At 40.0% G+C, this 27,117-nt stretch overlaps 1 protein-coding gene across 1 annotated transcript; it reads left to right on the forward strand.

The window, feature by feature from the left end:
* Positions 1 to 551: 551 nt before the first annotated feature.
* ark2ca (arkadia (RNF111) C-terminal like ring finger ubiquitin ligase 2Ca) lies at positions 552 to 27,040 on the forward strand. Its single transcript, XM_023822951.2, has 8 exons — positions 552 to 726; positions 15,812 to 16,121; positions 16,699 to 16,824; positions 17,205 to 17,334; positions 18,909 to 19,013; positions 19,560 to 19,655; positions 20,628 to 20,731; positions 21,818 to 27,040. The coding sequence occupies exons 1-8, from the start codon at positions 666 to 668 to the stop codon at positions 21,933 to 21,935; spliced, it is 1,050 nt and encodes a 349-aa protein (XP_023678719.2). The 5' UTR covers positions 552 to 665; the 3' UTR covers positions 21,936 to 27,040.
* The last annotated feature ends 77 nt before the right edge of the window (positions 27,041 to 27,117 follow it).

The following is a 27,117-nucleotide window of genomic DNA, read 5'->3' on the forward strand; positions in this document are numbered from 1 at the left end:
ACGTTTAGCGGTTGATTCTGAGAGTCTCATCCATCGAGGATATAAATTCTTCTAGCACATACTGGAATATTTCCGGTTGGTTAGATTTGACTAAATTTTATAATCATCCCATATTTATTTTCATCTGCATTGTTCAAGTGCTCACATGTGGAAGTGATCACGCACCTTATCACATACTTACTGGGTCATGTACGTTGTATTTCACCTTTTAATCGCTGAACTGGAGGCTCCCCTCAGATAATGTGATATTTTCATTTAATACTCACAGGCGGCATTGATTTTATAATCAGAGGCAGACCATTTAGTACCACATAGTAAAAGCAGAATAACATCGATTTCATTACCCTAAAGTAGGTAAATATCCTCATCGGCTATTGTCACACGCTTGTAAATAACACGCATGATTTTTTTTATTTTTTGGTTTATTATAAGGTAAGTGGGAAAGCAGACCTAACAGCCTTCGGCTGATCCTCTCGCTGATTGGTTGCCCGCGGCTGCGCAGGAAGCCAGTCCCTTGCATGAGTGATCTGCGATTGGCTGGCTGCGCCTTTGTTTGCGAAGCAGCTGCAGACTCTGCCCCACATTTGAATGTATAGGGAATTGGACGGGACCATTTCCATGGGCCATCTGTCTTACAGGCTGCAGCGCTAACAAAGGATCGCAGGATGGTTTTAGTGCATGTTGGATATCTGGTCCTTCCCGTTTTTGGCTCAGTGAGAAATAGAGGTATTGTTTCTTTTCATTTATTTGCTATGATTAGAAATGGCCTCTTCTTAAATACCTGCTTTTCGAGCTAGCGACATAGCTTATTAGGCTACATGTACTTTTGCACTGGGTAGTAGGTCCTATTAGCAGGCTAGCTCGATCGGTCGCCAGTGTGAAGTAAAAATCACCCGAGTTTGCTTCGCGGTTTATCATAATTAATCGTATGTTGTTTTGATATTTTGAATTTAATCTGCAGTCTCACGGTCATTTGCAGTGCAGCATTTTTAGCATCAATATGTTTTCTATTTATCGGTAGTTTTTTAGGAAGGTTGCTACAAATCCCATATGTTTCAGGTATGTTGCCAGATGCAGTTTTAGGGAAGCGTCCGTTGAAGTTCACTAGCTTTATTAATGAGATCAAAAGGCCTAGCAGTTTGTCTGCATGACATTTTGCCTCGTTTGAAATGTTTATGCATAATGTAGAAGTGTGTAATATGATTATCACTTGATACAACGTGTAACGAGACAGAATGTCCTGTACTAGCTCTTTAGGCATAACAGAAAAAATAAAAACATTTTAATCTTTTGTCAGTGGACACAGCCGCCTTTTTTGATGCCACAAGATAAAAAATTGATATTGCCATTCAGGATTATCGGTAGTGTTACTCCCAGAATGCAGAACAGGCACGATCTGCCTTATTGTCTAGCTCATCGATCTAGGTACAATCATTTTAACGGAAATTAATGAACTACCTCATATAAAGCGATGTCTGTGTTATGTAAGAATGCAGTTTTAAGCCAAATAGTAGCATCGGTGATTTCATTGTGATTTATATTTCTGTTCTTTTCCCTGTTTCATAGTATCGAGGCTGGCTCTACATTCTGCATTTATCAGATCTTTGTCCCCCCTCCATTGTGTAGCTAATGATCATCTGCTGGCTGTGTGGTGTGGCCTCTGCCTGTACTCTGCATTTAGCTGTATTGTGAATCCCCTCTTCCTCATTTCCTCTTTCCATCAGAAGACGACATTGGCATTAAAGAGAGAACTCACTCATACAGTATACTCCTGTGTAACAGACTAAAAAATAACCTTCTATAGAAAACCTTTGTCTTTTCTGTCAAGTTGCTGTATACTAAATAACCCATTGTAGCAATAGAAATTAAAACAAATGTCATTGTGTACCTCCCATCCAGTCTTGATAGACTAGCTACATTATGCTGTAAATTCTTGTAAAGTGGATACATTTTGCTTATTATAGTTTCGATTATAGCTGGGCTTGATCGAACTGAAGGATTTTGTCTCCATTTTCTCCCTTTAAAGGTGCATTGTACCAAAAATGAATGTATTTTGAATGAAACCGAATACTTGATGATACTTCATCACGTTTCACTTTACCTAAAATTCAGATTGCCTCCTCATTGCAGGTTTTCAGCTGTCGCCTTAAGCATAGCGTCGGCCGAAATTATTCTCGAAATTATTATTTGCTTAATTGGCAATCGAGAAATACCCCGAAATCCTTTCAGCGAAATGGCACACTGCACCTGCTTTAACGGTTGAACAGCCCATCATAATCCCGTTCATGTGTACGACCCTTTGTTTCCTTGAAATTTAATAAACTATTTCTAGCTATTGTATATGGCTAGACAAATCCCAAGCAATTTTCCCATGATAATTCTCTCCCCGTGGCTTCCTGCTATGCAAATTTTACACGTATTACCCAAGTACAAAATGCTATCCATTTCACAGGGATGTTTATTTCTTGCACTGCTATAGAAGTCCTTTTTTAGAATCGAAAATGTCTTATTCTTTGGTTTGTGGTTCTCTGCCTTTTGTTCTTGTATTAGAGTTTAATGCATGGTCATGTTTTATTCTTTTTGTTTTACATTGAATAGCAAATTCCAATGTAATCTTTCTGTAGAAAAGATGTACCCTGCTGTACTGTAATGTGCTGTAGCATACACATCTGCTCATTGGATGCTACTTTTGTTCTGTTAACCCTATACAGAGCATGGTGGGTCTTGCCTTCAGTCTTTTTTTGCATGGAATTTATTATTACACAGTTCCACATATACTAATATTTTTCAATAAAGAATATAGTATTTTTCCTAACCTTCAGTGTGCTTCTTGCTGATTTCCATTTATTGTCTTACCCCCCCCCCCCCCCCCCCGCCCCCCCTGCTGTGACAAAGATAGACTATTTCCTCACTTTCACCATCATAAGGCCTGAATGAGCTGATCTCTGCAGTCATCTCTGTGATAATTGTGCTGAGGCACTTGAAGGTGCAGTGATTTTAAATCTTAGGATTTAAAAAAAAAAAAAAATATGTATCGCTGTGAAATACAGCTTGATAAGTAAGCAAAAAACGTAAGCAAAGGCATCTGTTCATTGCCTCACAATCAATTCAAAATTCCATTGTGCCTCTCCTTTCATTGTACCTTTTCTATTGTGCTACTAGCTCACCAAGCTACCTCTTTGTGCTTTAGTCATCACTAACCTGTTTTTAATACACTTGCTGTATTTATTCATTAAATTCCTCATTTTTTGTCAAAGGGACCCTACTTGTAATAGCTTCTTTGGTTCTTAGTGGGATAATTAGCACCGAGCTGTGTGTCTATAGGTAGAGAGCGTATCCTCTTATACTCCTGAAGCCCTGTGGACAGGGTTGTTTGTGACATTCGAGCGAGAAGGTTGTGAACTGCACCTTGAAGTCTCTCTACTCAAAAAAACAGCAGCACTGATGCAAATGCAATGTAGAATTTGCCGGTTTATGTCATTTTACAATATTACCTCGGTTTCCTATTGTTCTTCTTAACAAAAAGGAAGAATAATTAAGGTTCCTAAACCTGTCAGTTGTATTTTGGATTTCAATATCTTATAAATGGATTTTAAACTATAAACTTTGATTCAATCTAAGGATGTTATTTTTTATTAAGTAAATGAAATGTAATATTATTGTAGGTTTAATTGTGGTAGTTTTAGCCCTGAATTAATGTTTTTGTTTGTTTTTTTTGAAACTATAAGCAACTGAATACTATCTGGGCATAATAAGTATTTAGTGACTAAAGGGCTGTTGTTTAGTAGTTATATTTCCAAGTCCAGGGAGAAAAATCAACCGAGCAAAATTCTTTAATCTGTCTATTCAAAAGGCTGAAAGTCTTCCATCTCTGTCATTTCCAGGTATGTAAACTGCTTTGGTTGGTTTTTATTGTTATTTAGTGAATTGCTTATTTTTTCATTGAACTTAAATGTGTAAAATGCTTCAGTATTATGAGATATATATGCTGATGATTTTTGCAAAACTTGGACCGATTTAACATTTTAATATACAAATAGAAGCTATGGCAGTTTAAATTAGTTTAGCATTGATACCTCCATGTTTTTCAAATTATTAATAGCCCATGTAACACAGAGGTCATATTAAGAAAAATCAGCAATTGCCATTTTTTTCAGAACATTATAACTTTTAAGGGAGTAACTTGGTAATGTTGTCATAGTAATATTTATTTAGCATGTTCTATTTAGAATTTATGAATTCTATATGTATTTTTTATTTGCTAATTATAACAATAACTTATTGCATTAACATAAGAGGGCACTTCATGGGTAATTGATAGCTAAACTATAAGATCATAGTCCAGTTTGTCCTCTAATGGATGTCAGAGAACTTTATGTTTAATAAATTGTGTGCCATCCAAACATATAAGAAAGATTTGGGGAGATACCCAAATGAAAGCCTAACATTAACTGTGGAAATGTCTTGATTAACAAGAAAGGTAGAAAGCCGTGAGCATTGCCAGAAATATATAGATTGTTAAGTCCGCTGTTCAAGTGACCTTATGCTGTTTCTGTTGGTGTGCAGGCAATTCCCATCTGTGCAGTACAGAACCATTGCGGGTTGTTGTGTGCCGCTGGATGTCTAACTGACTGATAGATATTGATTTCTTATTAGTCTCTCCTGGGTTGAGCAGACAGAGAAAACAGCAGTCAGTGTGGACAAGTGGGGGGAGAAAACACTGGCATTAATGGCCTCCATTTTGCAGACATTACGAGCCTGAAATCATCTGTGAAGCACTGAACAAACCATGAAACATGTAGAGATAATCTTGTTAACTTCAATTTTGCTTTGCAATTTTTTTCACCTTTATCTCTTCTGATAAAATGCATCAGTACATAATATAGAATCAATCTGGCAAAATAAGAATTATATTGAATTGATAATTTCACCATGTCATTTAATTAATCTAATTTGTACTTTAAGTTGTTCTAGTCAGGAGAAAATTGAATTGAAAATAAATTGTGGGGACTTTGTTTGTTTTTCACCACAGCCTTCAGTTTATTACTAATGACCTGGAGAGGATTAAGAACTGGGTTTTAAATCCCTAATGTCAAATATAAGACATATGCAGGCCCTATAATATTTTGCTCAGGTGCTCAAACATATTTGTTGTTAAGGCAAGCATTCGTTATATAGAGTTATATCATATGGGAATATATATTTGTATTAACAAACAAAAAAGTATACTGGTCCACTCTATAATGAGTATGACCTAAAGCTGACACATACTCTAATGACTCATTAGAGAAACAGTGTAAACTCAATTCTGATACAAAGCTTTATAAATTACTCTTCCTCTGGTATTGTTTCTTTGGCAATATATAATCTCGATTCCTCGTGCAGCAAATATAATTAACAGAACCTCTGTGGTGTTTATACACATAAAAACCAATCTAATATCAGTCAAGCAATTAAGACGCAGACTAGTAATATAAGCTTTCTGATATGTCAGCGTTCCAGGACCACAACTCGGTCTCTGCTCTATTTCGTTTTAATGACAGCATCTGTGCTTTATATATCTATTCTGACCAAATAACAGATAATTTCACTCCTATCCTGCGGGGTCCTTGAACTGTCTGAAAATGGCTTGTTTTCTGTGCTGCTTTTTAAACATCTTCAGGGTGCTTGAAAATTCTGTCATGCGGCCGCTGTTGGAACATTGGTCGTATTAGCCGTCACCTTCTCAGTCCTTGTCACGTGAGGTTAGCATCTGTGTGTGACTTGAATACACATGATCTGGGACTGACATCACACGTCTGTCATAGTTTCGGCAGGCACATGAACAAAGGCAGCTGCCCAGCTAGATAGAGGGCACTCGAGTGAAGTTTGGTTGTCAGGATTTGTTTAGTGTCATCGTAAATGAGCAGAGATGATACACATTATATGATATTTGGTGTGTATTATAAACCCAGTATAAGTTTTGGACATGCTGTGAAGCCATTTTGAGTGAAAAACTATTGCTATATAATTTTTCTGACTACTGCCTTCTGATATAGTGTCGACGAATAAAGGAATTTGTATTGACCATAATGATTTGTAACAGTTGCTCTATACATAATTCCTACTATGATTTTGTTCTTGAATTGCACTCATATAGTTAGAACTCTGACCTTAACATTTAGTAGCAGAGTCTTAAAATACTATGGAAAATTAACTTTAGATATGACCCATACTGTTCCCATCACTGGGAAAAGTATTCAGTCTGGCTAAATGGTTGTACTTTTATTGGTGTAGCATTTTTAGATTTCGTTGAGGTGAACTAAATGGAACTGTAATTCCTAGGGACAGTGCGCTTAAGTTAGATGATGTGTTGCCTTTGTTGCTGTTGATCCATTTTGGGCATATGGTTGGTTATGCTGAAGAAAAATCGTGCTGCAACGGACGGCAAACTACTTCTTAAAAAAATAATTAGAAATTTTAAGAGACTGTGCTGTTGTTTTGCCATAGAGGGCAGTTTGTTGCCGGCGAATGCTGTGGGTTATTTTCTGATCGAAGAGTCTGCTTCTGGATGCAGTGGCATGTGCTTTGCAAAGCAAAACAGATGCCGATCCCTCAGCCGCTCTCATTCCATAACTGGCAAGAGGCACTGACATTTGTGGTCTGGGAAAAGCACAGGCATTCCCAGAATGCACTCACAAGTTTGGGGGAGGGGGGACAGAGACACTTGGCTCCGTGTTTCACTTATTTATTCTCAGGTGAAGGGCATTAGCCAGTGCGGTTCTACCAGTTCGGCATTATATATTGCACTTTTGAGCTGGGAAGATGAAGGAGCTGGAGACTCTTAGGGCTGTCTGGGGGAGATTGAGTGGTTCCTGCAGAAGGTCGGAGTCTTTATACACAACTTGAGCGATGTGTTCCCTCACGGCAACACACGCGTTTGTTTTGCTGATGACACAAATACAACCAGGTGACTTATGCAAGAAATATAGATTTTACTCCTGGTCAAAGGACACGATTCAATCTGGCACCCTGTTTGTTTTTGTTTACAGTTTATGTGGAATACAAATTTAATTAAAATCTAGAATGCACAAGTATATTTTCAGATATGTATTACTGAAATTTTGATTTAGGCTGGTAACTTAGGTAAAGTGTATAAATTAGTTTGGATAACAGTATATTAAAAAGATCAGCTGAAATTTAACAAACCAAATTATGTATACTGTCATTGTATGAAAGTCATTCTGTATTAATACAGTTAAGCAATGTGCAGAACATCAGGTCCATGACGCACACACATGCGCACACACACACACACACAAATATATATATATATATTTTAATTGTCTGTCAGATTAAACAGGCTACCTATACATTATATAATTTTATAAACATGCAACTTACATATAATTATCCTAGTGAAATTGGATAATTTTGCTTGGTTTATTGGACATTATGGCATATTTCTTTTTCCCTACAGTCTTCACATAGCACTTAGCAAGAAACCAGTCAGTCATGTGAGCAACTGGTCAAACATATAAAAGATATGAATGTAAAAATAAAAGATTTGCATAAGTGCTGCCAGTTGCTTAACGTGTAAATTATAATAAAGATAAATACTTCATCCACAAATCAGTGCTGGTTTGAAAGGCACATTTAATTTTTATTGGATTTTTTGTGGCCATTTAGGTTGTCAGGTTAACGCTGTTTATTTTTTTTATCAACATATGTATGTATGTACGCATACATGTGTATACATTTTGGTAGTTACTCTTATCATCCAATTGCATTTCATTTATACAGCATTCAAAATAAACACTGGCCAGTAATAGCATAATTATAAGTAGTATTATTACCTGACAGCCTATCGTGAACATGAGAGATGGCATGCTAGGGACCTTTTACACCATTGTGTTTTTTCTTTATCTTTTCTTCCAGTGTAACTGCATTTTTAAACCATTTCAATGACCCAGAACACAACCCCTACAAAAATAGCTGCACTGTATACCAGGTCAACGTTCATTAAAGCTTATCTGCCAAATGTCCTTCATTGTATGTAAAACCTCCATATGATCAGGCCAGCACAAGTTTTCGCCTGAATAATAACTTGATTAATACAAATACATGGAAATTAAATGGTGTGGACAGGCTGTAGACCAGTATTTGCATTTGCATTTACTTTATTTAGCAGGCACTTTTGTCTGAAGAAACCGACAAGTGAGGCAGGTAGAACATTCCAAGCACACAGATGTCGAGGAGCTGATAAGGCGTAAGTGCGGCTAGGCTGAGCTTCTGATGAATGTCCAGGTACAAGTGTAAGCAGAGCCATTCAACACCTTTCAAACACAGTAAGAACCTAATATGTCTTTTGATTTGAATAGTCAAAGCACACCAGTGTTTAATCGCATCAGTATTAATTGTGCCTATATGAATTAGAAGTGAGTGTTGAATAATTAAAATGCAAACATACTCTGTAGTTTTAGGCTTATGACTGTACCATCCCATATAAGTATTCTTTGGCACTGACCTGGTTCCGGTTGAAGAGGTTTGCTAATTGGCCTGGGAAAAGTCTTCACATATCAATCAAATAAACAGGAGGGAATCATCAGTATTCACAGTTCTGCCACATAACTTATTTAAAATAAACCAAGAACGGCGCTGTCACCTTCCTACAAGGGCTGGCAGAAGTACGGTCATAAATGGTAATTTGCAGGAGTCTAGGAAGCCATGGGGGTTGTTTCTACTGTGCACTGGGTTTCTACTGTCCAGCGTGTACCAGGCATCCTGTTAGAAGCCCAAATGTGAGCGAATTAAATATTTAGAGAGTATCTGTTATCAAGTAGAGAGCTGAATTACATTTGCATCTGATACATTCATTATTAACACATTCTCTTCATGTACTGGGAAGTGCGCTATTTTATCAGGGTCTGACTACAAACAGCGATAGCTAATTTTCTGCGCCAGTTACAGTGGATACCATTTTAACCATAAACGACGTGTTGCATGAAATAAAGTACAAAATCGATTTTAATGAGAATTAACTAAAGTCATAACAGCATATTTCTGAAACCTACAGTAGCCTTGTATTGATGGATATTTAATACATGTATAAATTATAAATAATTCGTTAATATCATTTAATCAATAAGTAACGGGCGCCATTCAAAATTTCTGATTAAATCTGTACAAGGTGCTGAATAGGGAAATGTGAAAAAACCCTCCATCTATAGAATACTTTTTTCCATGTCCTTGACATTTTCCAGCTGTAATGTCTCAATTTTAAATAAATATGCTGCTGACAGGATAAGCCAACTGTTCTGGAACTGAACATCATAAATGTGGTGTTAAGAAAAATGTAATTATACATATTGTTATTCAATACAGTTTGTGCTGAATCTGAACTTTTGTCTCTTAGTTCGCTGAAACCCACTTGCTAGTCCCACACCCAGGCAATTTGTTAATGTCAGTAGGAGCTTCACCCTAATTGGACGTTTTATATGATTGGCCACTGAGGGTATTTAAAAAAAAAAAAGAGGCAGAAACATTATTGCCAGTGGTTTGGGTTTGGTATGATGACCCAGCTCATCATATATATGATGCTGGGATAGAAGGATGTTATCCATCTCACTGCAGAGCCTCTCCCTCTTCAACACACAACGGTCTGAATGTAAAGGAGAATTATCCCAAAGGCGGTGTTATGGCGCTGTTATGGTATATATATATACATATATATATGTATATATATATATAATTAGTAAATACACTGCAGCTTACCTCAGAGTGGTCATTTTGATTTATTGTTCTGACATACATGTCAATTTACTTTAATTGTGACTAAATAGCCATATATAATAATAAGCTTGTTAGCAAAATACTAGCATGTTCATTTTAATTAGTATGAAATGTCTAACTGTATAGTATTGCTGTTCTGAAGCAGTATTTTTCCTCATGGCCATGCTATATCATCTTGTACGTATGATCTTCAGTTAGGTCATTTTAATTTACAGCAGCACGTCAAATAGTCCTGCTATTAGGTTTGATTGGAAAATATACAAACTGCTTGTGATTGAAGATGATTATGTGTAATGCATGTAAGTGATTAATGCACACTCTTATTGCTGAATCATTCCTATTTTAGCATTTGTGGCTGCATAAGTAACCTGTCAAACGAAGTCATTTATGCAAATTCACTCTATTAATAGGCTTTAATAATGCTGCAGAATACAGAATGGAACAAAAAATGATTGAACAAAGGAAAGGCAAAAGATGACCAAGCAGAAGACGGTTACAGAAAATGGCAAATAGACTTGTTATATCTCTGTCTCTGTTTACTCTGTCAAGCACAGACAGACAGACAGACCGACAGATAGATAGATAGATAGATAGATAGATAGATAGATAGAGAGAGAGAGAGAGAGAGATTGATTAGGTATCTACAGTGGTACCTCAGAACTCGAAATTAATCCGTTCAGAACTGCGGATGGAATCCTAAAAAGTTCAAGTTCTGATTGAATTTTCGCCATAAGAAATAATGGAAAACCAATTAATTGGCTCCCACCCCGAAAAATTATACCGAAATTTGTTTTTTTTTAGCATTTAAACACAAAATGAACCGGACAAAACAAGAAAAGCATATACTGTACTAAACAAATTTATCAAAATAGTAATTTTTAAAGTAAGAAAATAAATGTATCCAAACAATGTGTAAAGTTAAACTTAAATATAAACAATGTGTCATGCCCCGATTGTCCGCTCCTTCCGTGTGCCACGACCCCTCGTTAACCCCCTGTGGAATCCCCATGTGATCAGCTGTTTCTTGGTTGTTGTCATTAGTCCTCTGTATTTCATCGCGTTTCAGTTCGTTTCCCCAGTCCGGACATCGTATTGTCCGTCTGCGTTTTGCCTGCCTTACCTGTAATTAAACCCCATATTCCCCGATACCCTGACGTCTGCGCCTTTGTCTCCATTCTGTCCCCGCTGGGCACGACAATATTATTATAATTAAATGTATTAATGGTTTATTATTAATATTAAAATAATTAATAAGAAATCTTACTTAATTAGTACTGTTACTGTCTATCATTGTCTAAATGTATTTTTACTGTCTGAATATATGTATTCAGCTAGTGTAAACATGCACAAAGCTATCACAGCTAATGCGAGAATGAGACTGAAGCGTTACCCTTTGTTTCCGCTGAGAGACGTGCTGAGTGACTCATTTCCCTGCGCATACAAGTTATCTTAGGTCGGCGTTCACGGTTTGACTTCTGAGATTCAGATCAAGTTCTAGGTAAATTTTTCTCTAACTGGTTCGTTCGACTTTTAATAAATTCGAGTTCTAATGAGTTTGAGAACTGAGGTTCCACTGTATATCTTTGTGGGGCCTTTCCATTTATTTCTATGGGCATAACCCTAATCCCATCTATAAGGATCTTAACGCCTACCCAGCCCTAACCTTAACCATAAGTAACCAAACAAAACACAAGAATTTGGGATTTTTAGTTTTTTGATTGCATTCACAGATTTTTTTTTTATAAAATTGCGGTTATCCTTATGGGGCCGAATAAATTACAGTTCCAGGTTTTATCACATTGTGGGGAAATCTGGTTCCCACATCGTAATAATTACAAATACACACCCACAGGCACGCCCACCTCCCATTAACAAAACAGTGCTGGGATAGAAGGATTTATCCATTTCACTGCAGAGCCTCTCCCTCTTCAACACACAAGGATCTGAATGTAAAGGAGAATTATCCCAAAGGCGGTGTTATGGCGCTGTTATGGTTTTGCACGATACCGTTGTCCCAGCCCCCCGGCTGCTGCCACCCTCCCACCCACCACTGACTTCCTCTAGGCTAAATTACCTGCCCATATTTTTTCCCCCCAGTTACTGTTCTATTTCATGCAATTGAAAGTATGAGTTCCCATATTGAAATTGAGTAATGTGCTGCAGTCGTGCCTAGTTATCTTTCCAGTGTAGATTATGACACTAAAATACATTATTACTGTGTGCCACATCATAGTTGTACCCTGCCATGAGATTATTCCAGCTAACACTTTAACCTCTCAGTTTTATAAATTTGCAGAATATGATGTGGTGTAGTGACTCTGGCAGCGTGAACGCGGTCTTGATGAATTACGTCACTGTTTTAAAAAGTTTTTCGGTAATTTGGGTCGTTCTGGTGTGTGGGTGCCCCAGACGATAACCTGGGCCGGGGTGATTAATGATGTGAAAGCTGGTTGCCCTGCCTCTCTCCGCTGCTCTCCGCTGCTCTCTGCTGCTCTCCGCTGCTCCCTTCAAAGGCATAGTTGTGTAAACATCACACGCATGAGGGTCGTTTTTTTTTTTTTTTAAACTGACCACGGAAATATTTGAGTGGATTGCGTAGAAGTGCGGCGGTACTGAGTAGCGGAGGGGAAACGGAGGTACACACATGTCTGTCTCACAGCACCTAAGGTGGGTGATGCATCTCTTTGCTACACTCTGGGTATACTGGGATCCTGCAAGGTAACTGCAATTCAAGGCATGCAAGGCATTTAAGTTTGATTTAAAAATCTTTGAGCTGTGACATGGTGGCACAGTGGGTAGTTCTGTAACCGAGAACCTCTAGGGATGGGGGGGTCACATCCCCCGGAGGCTGGGTGTGCGTGGAGTTCTGCACGTTCTCCTTGTGTTTGAGATGAACCCCTCCAGGTTTTTCCGGCTACAGTCTAAAATAGGTGAATTAATTGTTGTAAATTGCCCGTAGTGTGAGTATGCACCCTGTGATGGACTGGGATGCCATCCAGTCTTTGCCCTGTGTTTCCTGGGATAAGCTCCAAGCCTGCTGTGAACCTGAACTGCGAGAGCCGTATGGTTGGCTGAACAGAATTCTTCACTTGCTTTTTATTGGTTTGTCGACCTGCTTATGAATGACTGGTTTGACTGAGATTAACAGATGCTGAAAAGTGGTGACTTTGAATGCCAGTGTGATCTTGAAAGGTAAATTTGATCTTGAACAGAACTTTACCCCTTCATGATGGTCTTCACTGAACATTTTCTCTTTGATGAATATATTCTTATGTACTGTGTTCAGTGTATTGATGTTTCTGGTAACACTGTCGCACTGGAACATTGATCACTGAGTTACAAGTGAGTCACCCTGAGTGTCAAGGTCTTGACTGAAGTATAAAGTGCTTTGCGATACGGCCAGCAGGTCTCATAAACTAACACAAAGGCTGACAGGACTTTGTGCTCTAGTGACTATGTAACCATAATATCTTTTGTGTGTCCAAGCTTCAGCAGTTGGTTTGTGACCTGGGGCAGTATTAAATATAGCAGCTAAGGTCATAATGAATTGTAGATAACATTACATGTCTCTTTTAGGAAGTGATGTTTCTGAAGATGAAGAGGGAGAGGCTCATGCAGATGCACTGCATGTGTCAGTTAAAAAGGATCTAGAATGTAGACTTTTCAACTGAGGCTGCACAAAATGGACTATCATTCCTGTTCATTATATGAACTAATGTAAAGAATTTCACAGATTATCAATACAAATCAATAGAAATCATTGAACAGAATTCAGTAATCGATATTTGTAATCCGTTGATTTAAAAACACAAAAGAAAGGCTTTAGCAAATACTGGACAAGATACTAAAAATAGCAGCACTAAGCTATGACCATATTAATTCAGATATATTCATCATCATCCTCTGCAGTTTGTGTATTCATTTCTGAATCATGCTCTTTGAAAACAAATCTGCGTTAAGAAATACAGAGGCTGGTACTGAAAGGTATACCAAAAGCCAGACGCACTTTGAAGGTGTTTACAGTGTCACCATGTAAAGATTGTCATATAAATCCATCATTTATTTGCTTGCTTATTTCTTTAGGTGATTTCTGATTATGAGACTATTCTGTGTCTGCGGTGGGAGTAGTTTGCAGATGACATTGAGCTGGAGGTCATGCCACCCCAGCACACCATTAATTATCTATTGCACAGATGGGATAGAGAATAAGTTAAGATTGAAAAAAATAGTAATAACACTGGCTACTAGGAGATGTTCACATTTATTCTGCTGTGGGGTCTGTGTGGCGCAGTGGTAATGGCTGACCAGCTGTTCCAGTGCCGCGTCATTTCTGCTGCCTCACTGGGTTTTTCTTTGGAGCTGTGAGCAGAGCGAGTGCTAGAGGAGAGCACTCATCTGGGTTCCGGCACCCTGTAGCGTGAGATATTGATTTTAAGCCTGGGATCCTCAGGGTAATAATGCTGAATTTGCACATCAAAGTACAGTAACGTATTGAACGATGCTTAAAAAGTGGCTTAATCACCCATTTGAAAAATATTGGATTAGCTGTTATAACCTATTTTCATATTCAACAGCAATAGAGGGGCACAGACAAGCGCACGTTTGAAAAAGTTCTGCAGATTTTATCAAATTGGATATAAATCCCCTATAGATACCTATTTATGACAGGAGAGAGGTCTTACCTTGATATTCTATGGGATATTCTTCATATTGTGTTTGTAAAAGAGAGACTGTGTGTGAGAGAGACATTCTCTGAAGTAAATACCAGCATTCTGGCATGACTGTCAAAATGGATCAACACGTAAGAGAGGATTAGCTTGACAGACGCGTGCCAAGTCAAAGCTTCCTTTCTGGTTGCATTGAAATTGAATACCTTGGGAAACAATGCATAAAAATAACGGCCCATTCCCCAACACCAGCAATATTATTTTTATACGATCCCTTGCAGCCACTAGTAATCTCAGAGCTTGTTGTATTCTAATAGCTTTGTGCTACTTTTTCAGATCAACCCGAATTGTTCTACTAAGCAGCTAATATATCTGAGATCACTTTCTAGTGTGGGCAAGACACAATATCCAGAGGGGTAGGGCAAGCACCAGTGCAGAACAGATGATCCCCAAATGTAGGGGTATACCAAGGAGAATAACCTGAATGTCAGAAATGAGGGATCCATGCTGCATATTTTATAGGTAGCATCCTGCTGCAAACTGTGCACCATCTTACATGCTCATCCTCTTTCACAGCCACGATAACACTGGGCAGCGAGGCAACAGCTGCTCTTCATTCTGTAACATAGATAATGTAACGTAGATTATGTTTCATTACAGCACCAGCACTGTTTATAAGCAGCTAGTGGGAGTGTCGACCAAAATTTGCCAACGTTTATAATCAGCATGGTACACAACTCCTATCTATCATGGGCGTATCTGTGCTTTTTGAATGAGAGCGGAAAAATATTTTGATGAGGCTCTTTAATTTAATATTGAAAAAATACGAAGTGGAGAGAAAAGAATGCAGGTGAAAAGTAATCTGAACATATCGGGTAACGCACAACTATTTGGAAATGCGGCGACAGTAATGGAAACATGGAAACTTAAACTGAGCAGTATATGTCCCCCGATTGGATTTCATTCCCTCTTAATGGAAAAATAGAATGTCAGTTATGACCATTGTCTATGTCTGCGATGCTATCACAGCCGTGAACATCCACAGGGTCAAAGGTGAGGCCGTAGTGTAGCGGGTAAACGATTCCTGTAGGTCCATGCGTACAGGCCTCACACGCCTTAAATGTACAGTGTGGGGAAAGGTAGTACGATCATTTCAGAGCTGAGAAGCCAAAACGTGGACCCTGGACTGGACAAACTACCAAAATCAGCAATATGCAGCCTGCTAGACCCAATAAATCAGTCCGATGATGTATATCTGCGACTGGGTTAGACTGGCTGTGACTTAGGGTTTGGCGATTGTTTGGCGAGCAGCGTTTTATAAGCCTAGTCTGGTGATTCTCCGCTGCTGAACCGTTCCACCGTTGTTCTTGCAGGGGCCCATTTCAACAGGCATCAGCACAACCATGCTACCTCCTGCCGACACTTCCACCTTGGTCCCCAAACTCAAATGTCTGCCGACTTCCCCCTGCCCCCCCCGAGTCAGTCGCAGTCGGCCATGATGGCCCACCTGCCCCCCGCACACCAGCACGCCTCACAGCTGCACCAGCCCCTCACGCCTCTGCCGACCCCGCAGTTCCAGGACGTCTCGGCCCCCCCCTTCCTACCTCAGGCCTTACACCAGCAGTACCTCATTCAGCAGCAGCTCCTGGAGGCCCAGCACCGGCGCATCCTTCCACACTCCAGGTACGGGCAGCAGCGCTGGGCATCCAGATGGGCAAAGTGTCCTACATGTGATTTATGGCCAGATGTCTGCAGCTCGAGGTCAAGCTTTGAGTGATTTATAAGGCGCCCGTGCTTCATAAAAGCACATACAAAAAAAAATTATCTGAATATTCCATTTTTTCACTTGCATCTTAAGACATCTCTGTTACTGTCCTGTGAGGGCTTGATGCCCCGTCTTAGGTTGTACCCTGCCTTGTGCCCGTATTTTCTGGGCTAGGTTCTGGATACCTGTGATCCTGCATTTGGTAACTGGGTGTAGAAAATGGATTGATGGATCCCAGTAACCGACAGGTGTTTTTTTAATTTTTTTTTTATAAAAAATTATAGAGTAGCCTATTCTCATAATTTTGGGACAGTACACATTTACTTAAAGTTAAACGCATTTATTATACAACTGATATAAAATTAAAAAAGAAAGTATACGAACTGGAAATGGTGCCTGAATAGGCTCAAGTTCACCCTACTGCTGAGAGCCCCGCCTGCCGGCATATGCCCCCCCGCGCCCCCCCGCCCCTAACAGAGCTGTACCTCTGTCTAGGAGAACACAGGAGCGAGTCCCCCTGCACCCACATCGGCTGCGCTCCAGCTATGAGTACGCCCCTTCACTGCACGTCCCTCAGCCAATCCCGCAGCAGCCGCGCTACCTAGCCGAAGGCACCGATTGGTGAGTTAGGAGCTTCTGTGCCTCCTGTCAAGTTAAGTGCGTCATTTATGAAAGCAGACCAGCCAGGTACAAATGTTGCTTTTGTAATTTGCACATATATGTTCTTTTACATTTAATGTAAATTAAATGGAAAAAAAATGTTTAGATTACTTTTTTTACATACTGTAGGACTCCTGTATCATTCTAGGTATAGAGAGGAATCCATATATAGTCGGGGTATGAGCGCCTGAACATTTGCTGGTAGTTATTTGCTTCAGTTTCTACGGCAACATAGTACATATGACAAGAAGCCCCTGCAGGGCTGTATCTTATGTGTCAAGCACCAGGATTTCAGAGGGAGTAAGTTGACAAACCAGCAATGAGAAATCTTGTCTCCTCAGGGATCTGAGCGTGGATGCAGGCCTGCCTCACCATCAGTATCAAGTGCAGCAGCTCCCACAGCATTATCAACATTACCTAGCATCTCCCAGAATGCATCACTTCCCCAGAAATAACTCATCAGCACAAGTGGTGAGCATACCTGGATCAAAGATGACTGGGGGTGCAGGTTTATAAAATATTCATGTGCATGGATTTGATCATAATTGCAATTATTCATTGCTGTCCAGTACTCTCTTTACTCTGCAGGGCCCTGTCAAACTGATTTTATTACTGCAATTTAAGGTGTGGACATTATGTTACATGATGTGACATCATATAGAGCTAAAAAGTCTTTATTCAGAATTTCTTGAGATGCACTCAGTCTTACAGATATTTATAAAAGAAAAAAAGTTTCTCTTAGTTTTGAACAATGTTAAATACTCCAAGCAGTAGAGGGCACACTGCTATAGCACAAAATGGAATGCCTTGCCTTTATAGGGCATCCTTACATTTTCTGTAGGCACCTATTCTATTCAGGGTTATGGGGGGGTGATAGCTATCCTGGAGACACAAGACGGAAAAACCCAGGATGGGGCACCAACCTATCTCAGGGCACACTCACACACCTATGTGTGATTTGGCAACTCCAGTTAACCTCAGCCTGGTATTTGGACTCTGGGGAGGAGATCAGAGTACCTAGAGTAAATCCAACGACGACACGGCGAGAACATGTAAACTCCACACACATGGAACCTTGGTGGAGATTCAAACCCTGGTCCTAGAGGTGTGAGGCAACAGTGCTAACCGCTGCACCGCCATGCTGCCCCTTTGGGGGGGCACATATACATAATCCTGCCTTACAGGCTCCTTACCGACACCAGCCTAACTGTACGTCTTCGGACTGTGGGAGCAAACCAGAGTGCGGAGAAACAGCCATGTGACAGGGGACATGCAGGAGAAACAGCCATGTGACAGGGGACATGCAGGAGAAACAGCCATGTGACAGGGGACATGCAGGAGAAACAGCCATGTGACAGGGGACATGCAGGAGAAACAGCCATGTGACAGGGGACATGCAGGAGAGACAGCCATGTGACAGGGGACATGCAGGAGAAACAGCCATGTGACAGGGGACAGACATGCAGGAGAAACAGCCATGTGACAGGGGACATGCAGGAGAAACAGCCATGTGACAGGGGACATGCAGGAGAAACAGCCATGTGACAGGGGACACAGCCATGTGACAGGGGACATGCAGGAGAAACAGTCATGTGACAGGGGACATGCAGGAGAAACAGCCATGTGACAGGGGACATGCAGGAGAAACAGTCATGTGACAGGGGACAGACATGCAGGAGAAACAGTCATGTGACAGGGGACATGCAGGAGAAACAGTCATGTGACAGGGGACATGCAGGAGAAACAGTCATGTGACAGGGGACATGCAGGAGAAACAGTCATGTGACAGGGGACATGCAGGAGAAACAGTCATGTGACAGGGGACATGCAGGAGAAACAGTCATGTGACAGGGGACATGCAGAATCCACACACATAGACTGGAGGTGAGATTCTGGCCCCAGAGATGTGAAGCAAGAGGGCTGCCACTAAGCCAGCATGCTGCTCTTAGAATACAAGCAAATCACATATTCAAGGACACATTATATATTCTATCTTTATTCTTCAAAGAGGTGTGTGAATTCCTATTCATTCTCATCCTTTGCAGGTTGTCCATGAGATCAGAAACTACCCTTATCCCCAGTTGCATCTACTGGCCCTGCAAGGTTTAAACCCCTCTCGCCACGGGTCTGCAGTGCGGGAGAGCTATGAGGTACGCTAAACTCTGCACTTGCATGTTCCCCCGCATCGGTCATCTCTCCACAATCCGTTTTTGTTTCCTGTTGGGTTTTTTATAGCCTGTAATCTCTGATTATTATTATTTTTTTTTTGTAAATCTCCCGTTATTGTGCATTGCTGCCTAAATACATTAGCATTAGTTTCATGTTCTCCAAAATCTAAAAAAAAATGCCTTGATATTCATACTTCTGTTTAGATGAATTCCTAGGGTCTTTTTACTCTGCTCCAATCTCTTTAATTTCTTTATTCTTTCTGTTCAGTTGAGAAAGGTTTATCCTCAGCAACACATGTCGATAGCAAAAATAAAAAATTTTGCGCATGTAGAAATCATAAAAAGTGGGTTCCATGTCAGTAACATCTAACCAAATCAGCCTTATCAGTGGTGCTATGTCTCGTGGACCCAGCATCTCTTTGCAGTTTCTGTCCTTTCATCTAAGTGTATTCGTTAAAATATGAAACAGGCTGTTTTCTGGAAGGCTGTGAAAACCCTTTGAATGTCTAATCCTTTGTGGAAATTCAGGAGCTGCTGCAGCTGGAAGACAGGCTAGGAAATGTCAATCGAGGAGCCGTACAGACCATAATCGAGCGGTTCACGTTCCCTCACAAGTACAAGAAGGTGAGGACACCATGTCGTGGAGCAACAGAGCTGACACTTTTAAAAAGTTCACGCCTACTTCTGGGAAAAAACATTAGCCTTGAGAATGTTACACCTCCTGTGACCCTGTCTTCCCAGTTTTTCATAATGGTGGTTTATTTATGTATGTCTGGAAAATGAAACAGTGCTTCAAAAAATAAATGAAATGCCAGACTGAGGCTGAGTTCTCCCGCTGTCACTGCGTGTTGCTGTTATTATTGTGCAGTATAGCATACTCCCACTTGCTGCTTTTAAACCCAGAGCAATTTGAGGTCTTGGAGCAATGTATAATTAGAATGTCAAAAATGCTTGAACATCCTTGGTTGATGAGTGGCAGTCCAGCAGCCGATGTCTCTCACAGGGAGGAAGCTGGCCACTATATAATGGCTTCCTCCTGACCAGAAAAGAGGGTTTTGTATAATGATTCTTACTCTCCTTTGATTTGTGGCCCGTAATTGTCAATTACATTTAATATTACAGGTGCTGTCTAAAGCATTTGGTTTTTATGTTTTATTATACAAATGATCTTCGTCCTTGTGTGCCCTTCAGATGAAAAGACACAATGAAGCGGCTTCCTAGAATGAATAATATGTCTGTGCTAGAAATCTGCTTTGACCACATGTAGGTCTGCTTTGACCTAATGTAGTTGTATTAAGTAATAGGTTCTGGGGGCAATTTTCCCAAAAGCTGAGTTGCAATATCTTACCATGATGTTGCTGCTGCTACTGCTATTTATTACTGAATGTTATAAGTCCTTTGTTTCATTATGAAATCTCAATTAATTAAAAACTTTGGGGGAGCTTGTGTTAATGAACGGCCCTACTCATTTTTATACGTTTCACGCACGATTTATTTCTGACCAGCTAGTTGCACAAATTAATCTGTCCCTTGTGGTTAGCTCTGCAAATGCTACAGTGATTCTGACTCTTGCGCTGTAATGTGACGACCCCACAGAGAAGACCCCAGGAACTGAAAATAGCCATGGAGGAAGAGGAGTCCGACATAGATGAGAAATGTACAATCTGTCTCTCCATGCTGGAAGACGGAGAGGACGTCAGGTAATGTACCTTCAGGGTTGGGAAAACTTTTGGCGCCATAACTGTATTCCTCATGACTGCGGAAGGGGGAGAGTTCACAGACACACTGTAGTGCTTGACTGTCGACCGCTCTGGGCAAATCGGGACGCGCAGGTGCGCCATTGGCTGGAGGGGTGAACGTGATATCGAGGTTAGCTTACCGGCTAGCGATGCCGATGTAACCATCAGACTGGCCTCACCTCTTCCAGCTATACGTGAGTCTAGAGTATGGCTGTCTCAGATGGCTCTCTGTATGGCAAACAGCTCAGTTATGCAATATAGCACAAGTACAACGATAAGTGGTCTACTGAAGATGAGAAATAGGGACCCGGAGAGCGAAACAGGTTTCACTAGTACCATGTGACACTGGAAAACGCGACTGATAAAATGTGCAAGTGGTTCCTAGATTTGATTACTGTCTTTTCCTGCTAGATTTATTGCTGTAAAAGAGTATTTAATTTTAAAATGAATTTGGTTTCCTGGGGGGGAGGCAGTGAGGGCTTTAATGAACTGTCCTCTGACAAGTGAATGATGATTATACCGTGTCCCGCCAATGTTAACGTGGCCCCTGAGATGATATCTCCTGCGCAGGAGCAGTGCTACCCGCTAACCGATTCTCCCTGATATCCATTATCTCGCCGCTTCTTCTCCCCCTATTTTTAAACTTCCATTTTCTCCCTGCCCCACTGGTCTCCTTAGCGACACTGAGCGTGTGCCAGCCTGCTGTGACTGGGCCTCTCCACCTCAAATATAACACATAACACTTTGACAAGTGCCACCTGTTCAGGGCGACCCATAACCTGGCAATGTCCGGCTCTTTTTTCCTACACGGCCTTCTTTAACTGCTTGTTTAATTGTGATAAAATACATTGCCCCCTTGAGCCGACACTTGGTAGCTATAGATTTATATCGATAGCAGGGTGTTTTAGCGTATATAGTAATTATCATTAATTAATTCCTTTACTGCATTAGTATTTGTGTTTGTCTTGTCCTGCTATGGACATGCATATCAAAGCGTGTATTTTATTAGGCATCATTGCCTGATTTGATTATTTCCCTTCCTGCCAGGAGGCTACCTTGCATGCACCTCTTCCACCAGGCGTGTGTGGACCAGTGGCTGGCCACCAGCAGGAAGTGCCCCATATGTCGGGTGGACATTGAGACCCAGCTGACGCCTGACAGCTGATGTTTCACCCCTCCCCCCCCCCAGTCCCTGGCCCCTGCCCCCCTGTTTCCACCCCTCCCTCCCCACACGCCGCCGTCCCTCCCTCGTTCCTCGGGCACTTTGCCAAATGTTTTGAGTCTTCACCACTTCTGACCCCACTGTCTGAGCCAACTGCAGACAACTGCAAGGAGGGGAAAAAAAAGGAGAAGAGGACAAAAAAGCACACTCTCTGAAAGCAAAAAAAAGAGGTAGAAAAAAGGAGAAGGTTGTTTGGTCTGCAGATGGAGGTTGGATCTAGCTTCTGATGAAAATTATTTGAGATGTTTGTGTCTATTGGGAGCGAGTTTCCCCTGTGACGGGGGGTGTAGCACTTCCTATCCTATAGCCATTTCACCACGTAACTACTTAGCAAAGCAGAAATCCGCAGCAGTCCTCTGCCTGTTAAGGAATTCTACATACCTCTACATTTCCTTTCCTAAGAACAAAAAAAAAACATACAAGAAAAAGCTGGTTATCCTGTTTGCCTAACGAGTATTTGTAGCTACTGCATTATGACATGTATTCTAGCTTTTTAAAGCTTCTGTTTTTATAGATGTGAGAAATTACATGGAGCCCATGGAATTCAAGCAGCTACTACTTGCAATATTGTATTAGCTTAAGCCTCACGGTGTTTATGCGATATGCACCATACTGACTTGTGAGTACAGATATTTTTACACAAGGACAATGTGACGTGAGTTAAAAAAATAAGGGGCCAAGGCACTGAAGACGGATGGAGCCATATGGCTGATGTTAAGACGGGAAGGAGGTCAGGGATGAAGGCTTTGGAGTAGTTCAATACGCTGTGAAGTGCTTGCGTGAATCAAAAAGCCAAATATATAGTAAAAGAATCAAATAAACGAACATAGGTCTTAACTCCAATCATGCACAATAGTGAGTTCAGTTATCTGTAGATCAACACTACCTGTATGCGTCCATAGCAACAGGAAGCGGTTGCCCTGGCGATACGCACACTCTTTCAGCACTCCTGTGTGGTGGAGCAGTGCCCTCGAAATGCATGTTTGTATGTCAGCTTGGGCTGTTTTGTTAGTGTGAAACGGCGAGAGGTTGTTTGTGCATGACTTAGTTTTTCTGAGAAATGTTTAGTTCATTTAACAAAACAAGCAAAGAAAAAAAACGCTAGCACGATGTAAATGGCTGTCACAGACATGAAGTAGCGTGTTTTCATCTTGTCATTTGAGTGGCCGCTGGTGGATCCCCCTTTTCGTGACGTAATACTTTATTGGCTAAATAACAAGCACATGTGGTAGGTAGATATAGCGACAACCTCCTTGTTCTTTTTTTTGTCCTTTTTGTTGGATTTCAACGTGCTGTACAGAAACATCCAGTGTTTGGAAAGAATGATGAGTTAGTGCGTGACTCGTGTTTCGATGTAACCGATTTTCTCCCCGTGGTTGCTATGCTGTGACGCTAGAACAACAATGTAGAATGTCCTCCTGACGGAAGCAGTATCCTCTTTATATCTCACACTGGCAGTGTGGGCGCAGGTCACTCTAAGGCGTGCGAGGGGGAAGCCAAGAAGCCATTTCTCAGAGAAAAACCAAACTCTGTCTCTTGTCTTACACGTCCCTGTCCTCTCTTGTCCACCCTGTCCATTTGCAGTGTTGTAACTCTGCTCTGCCATTCCATGCAGTTTTATTTTTCTTTTCTCTGCATTTTTTTTTTAATTGCACGTGACGCTCCTCCATCGTCCATCATTAAGCTCATTTGAAGGAATAGCTGTGATTTAAGGTACGATCCCTGTGTTTCCCAGTCCTGGTCCCCAGGGCCCACTGTGTATACTAGCTTGGGGAAACACGAGGGACGCTTTTCTGTGAATGCACTATTGTCTTTAATTGCTTCAGTTTTGTTTCAATTGTATGTGTGATCATATCTGTCCATGTGTCTGCATCCTGAGGCCTCTCTCTGTCTTCACCAATGTAGCGTTCAAAAAAGGGAAAAAGTGCTGTTTTAAATCTACCTGATTTTTTTCTGCAGGTACTCCACATTATTTCTACCTGCTGCATGATGTTGCATTTATACATAACGTATTTATAATCTTTTATCTGCAATCTAGACTTTGTTTTTTGGCCTCTTTTCCAAAACGACAGCATCATGCCGGTATGGAGATTTCCTATTTACCCGGACACTATGTAAAAAAAAAAAAAAAAGCCATATCTCAGATACCAGAAAGCATGCGATGCTTAAGGCAACGAGACCTTTCTCTTAGTGTTTGCACTAAAAAAATAGGGCATTAATATGCTGTTCATCATTTTAAGAGCTCTTCACCAGATATTATGTGGTGAAGGTAGGAGATAAGACAAAAATCCAGGCCTGTGCTCAGGCTACAGTCAACTGCAGGGTTCTCACTGTGCAGTGCTGACTGTTCTGAGGTTATACCGTCCCATCATTTTCAAAGGAATAGTGCAATGCTCAAAACCAGCCAGTCATTCAACAAGAGGCAGCATTTTTACTGCCATGTAAACGATATATAGAGAAAGGATACTGCATCCTCCTTTTGTGGAGTTTTCTATGGGAATTTTTGATAGTTTACACAGGGTGTTGTGAGTTGAAATGCCTTAAGTATTTAACAATCATAATTTATTACTAACTGTAGATATTGTGGGTATGTATTTAATTTTTTTATAGTTCTCTTTTGAAATTTGAATCATAATTTATTTATTTAGAAATAACATAAAGTGATTAAAAAAACTATTACCTCATTTTTGCATTGTTTTATGGGAATGCTTCGCATGCAGTTGTATTTTTCAGAAAAAAAACATACTTAAAACAACAAATTAACAAAAAAACAAAAAAAAATCATGTTATAATTTATCAGATCAGGTTGTGTGATGAAAAGTGTATTTATGTGGTGCTGTCAATCTTGGTTACATTCCATTAATGCAATTTCTATGATCCCCTATGCTGTGATCTAGTGGACAAACTGCAATAGAGTGGAAATGGTTTTAGTATGTATTATATTCTGTTCTGCACTCGTAGTTGATAATGGCGACCCTCTCACTGGCATAATGGAATTCTTTAAGAACTTTATTTGTATACCTACATTCACTTCCTACTCTCAGCTCACCATTCACACTTTCAGTTGAAAAGCATTTCTCCTTTCATTCCATTGTTCTTTCTATCTTAGATAAAGAGTCATATTATCAAGCAAAATTAACCCTAAGTGCCTCAAGTATAGTGGCAGAACAGATTTCCTAATAACCGTTCAAGCGACTAAATGTTTCACTTTACATAGACTAACTGGCCTAATTTTTCGAATTTTAAGGTAGCTCAGCTTGGAACCACACTCACGGTCAGATAATATGTAGCGCATTTCAGCATTCAACGTACGTTCCACATTCACTTTCCACGTCAGCCTATTGACTGTGGAAAACATGCAACGATCAGATATTAAACTCCGAATTCATTAGTGAAGGCTCATCAGTTACCTAATATCATGCCCTCATTTGCTCTTAGAGTGTGTCTGTTTGTCTTCGTTATACATAAGTGTGGTTGACAGCTGTCTCACATTCGGCCACTTAAGACCACATCTGGACAGTGATAGGACAATTTTTATTTTAGGGATTGGTTCCCACAGCGTTCCTACCTGACTCCTTTGCCTTATATAGATATTTGGCTTGCTAGAAAAATAGTACATGAAATATTGGAATACATTTTTCATTTTTCTGTGTGTTTTTCCAATGCTTCAGAATAATTCTGCCGATCTTTGGTTGTGGATGAGGCGCAGAGATTTCTGGCATTGAAACAGCCTGGTGTTGAAACAGAAAATGACATGAAATTCCTCAAAGTAGATGTTTTGACCAATAACTGCAATTCAGGTATTGGTAAACATTGCTGTGGAATACATTGTTGCTGTGTACTACAAATATCTTTCTCGTGCCAAGTTGTGTTGCATCCATCCTAATATTTCATACCAACTTTTTAGTGATAAATTAAAACAATTAATGTTAAAATGTTAGACTATTCAAGGATGCTAAGTAGATGCGTGAACAGGAATACAATACAATATTAATTAAGTACAGTACAATATTGTGAATTAAATATTTGAATTAAGCCTGTGAATGCCAGATGAGTCCTCAAACCAAAGAACAGCTGCATTGCTAACGGACAAGCCATCTGCAGAGCGCTAATCCAAAAGTTACTGCTGTGATGGGGACTCTACCCCTGTGAAATCTCTGCTTCCTGCACCACCGCTCAGAACCATATAGCATCTCCTGGCTTTGCGCAAAACGAGACAGAAAAACAACATTTCAGTAATATACATGTTATTGATCTGAAGCGCTCATCCACAGAAAACTGAAAAATTACTGAAGATGCCATTCGTCATTTTTTATTGACAGAAATACTGAGGCAGTATGGTCATTACTCAACATAAATTTAAATATCATGACAATTCCATTAATGCCCATTGTGTATCACTGACATAACCTGTTGCTGTTTATCTTTAACTTCTCTCGTTCTCTATCTGCATTTCCTCACAGTATTTATCACAGCGCAGAAAACCAGGATGAACAGTATATCTCAAAGCACAACCTATTTAAATGCATGTTTTCTCAGGTTTGAATTATATACGCAATGATATATGATTATATACAATGAAGTATTGAAGATATACATTGAATATTACAGATAATTATTTGCTGCTGCTTGTCACTCATATAAAAACTAAAAACATCCGAAAATGTGCCAGTGAAAGCGAGGGTCCCCATGTTATTCCCCTTTGTATGAGAAACTGCTGTTTTGCTGTAACTGCGCAATGTTTTACAATATAGGATATTTTATAGAAAAATAGAAATATTTATCATTAATATTAAAGCAATAGCTCATTAATGATGATGATGATGATGATGATGATGAAAATGATGATGAACTAGACAAGTGTATAATGTGTACAATCTTAGATTCACTTTTGGTGGATTTTGTACCTTATTTATTACTTCTACTAATAATAAGGATTTTAAAATAATTGCATCGCTAAACCCAAACTGTTGTTTTTAATTTTATTTTACAGCTTGTACATTATCCTTTTTGTATGTGTTTTTGTAATAAATTGCATAAAACCTTTATACCAGTGTTGATTTCCTAAAATGCTCACCCCTGTTGTTTCATGTAACCTACCGATGTGCTATAATTACCCTTCACA

Source organism: Paramormyrops kingsleyae, chromosome 7 (genome assembly GCF_048594095.1).
Source record: "Paramormyrops kingsleyae isolate MSU_618 chromosome 7, PKINGS_0.4, whole genome shotgun sequence".
Classification (NCBI taxonomy): Eukaryota; Metazoa; Chordata; class Actinopteri; order Osteoglossiformes; family Mormyridae; genus Paramormyrops; species Paramormyrops kingsleyae.

Coding starts and splice junctions, on each gene's coding strand:
- ark2ca (XM_023822951.2), top strand. CDS start 666: ATGGTTTTAGTGCATGTTGGATATCTGGTCCTTCCCGTTTTTGGCTCA. Junction 16,825..17,204: donor CTAGCCGAAGGCACCGATTG/GTGAGTTAGGAG, acceptor TTGTCTCCTCAG/GGATCTGAGCGTGGATGCAG. Junction 20,732..21,817: donor GAAGACGGAGAGGACGTCAG/GTAATGTACCTT, acceptor CCTTCCTGCCAG/GAGGCTACCTTGCATGCACC.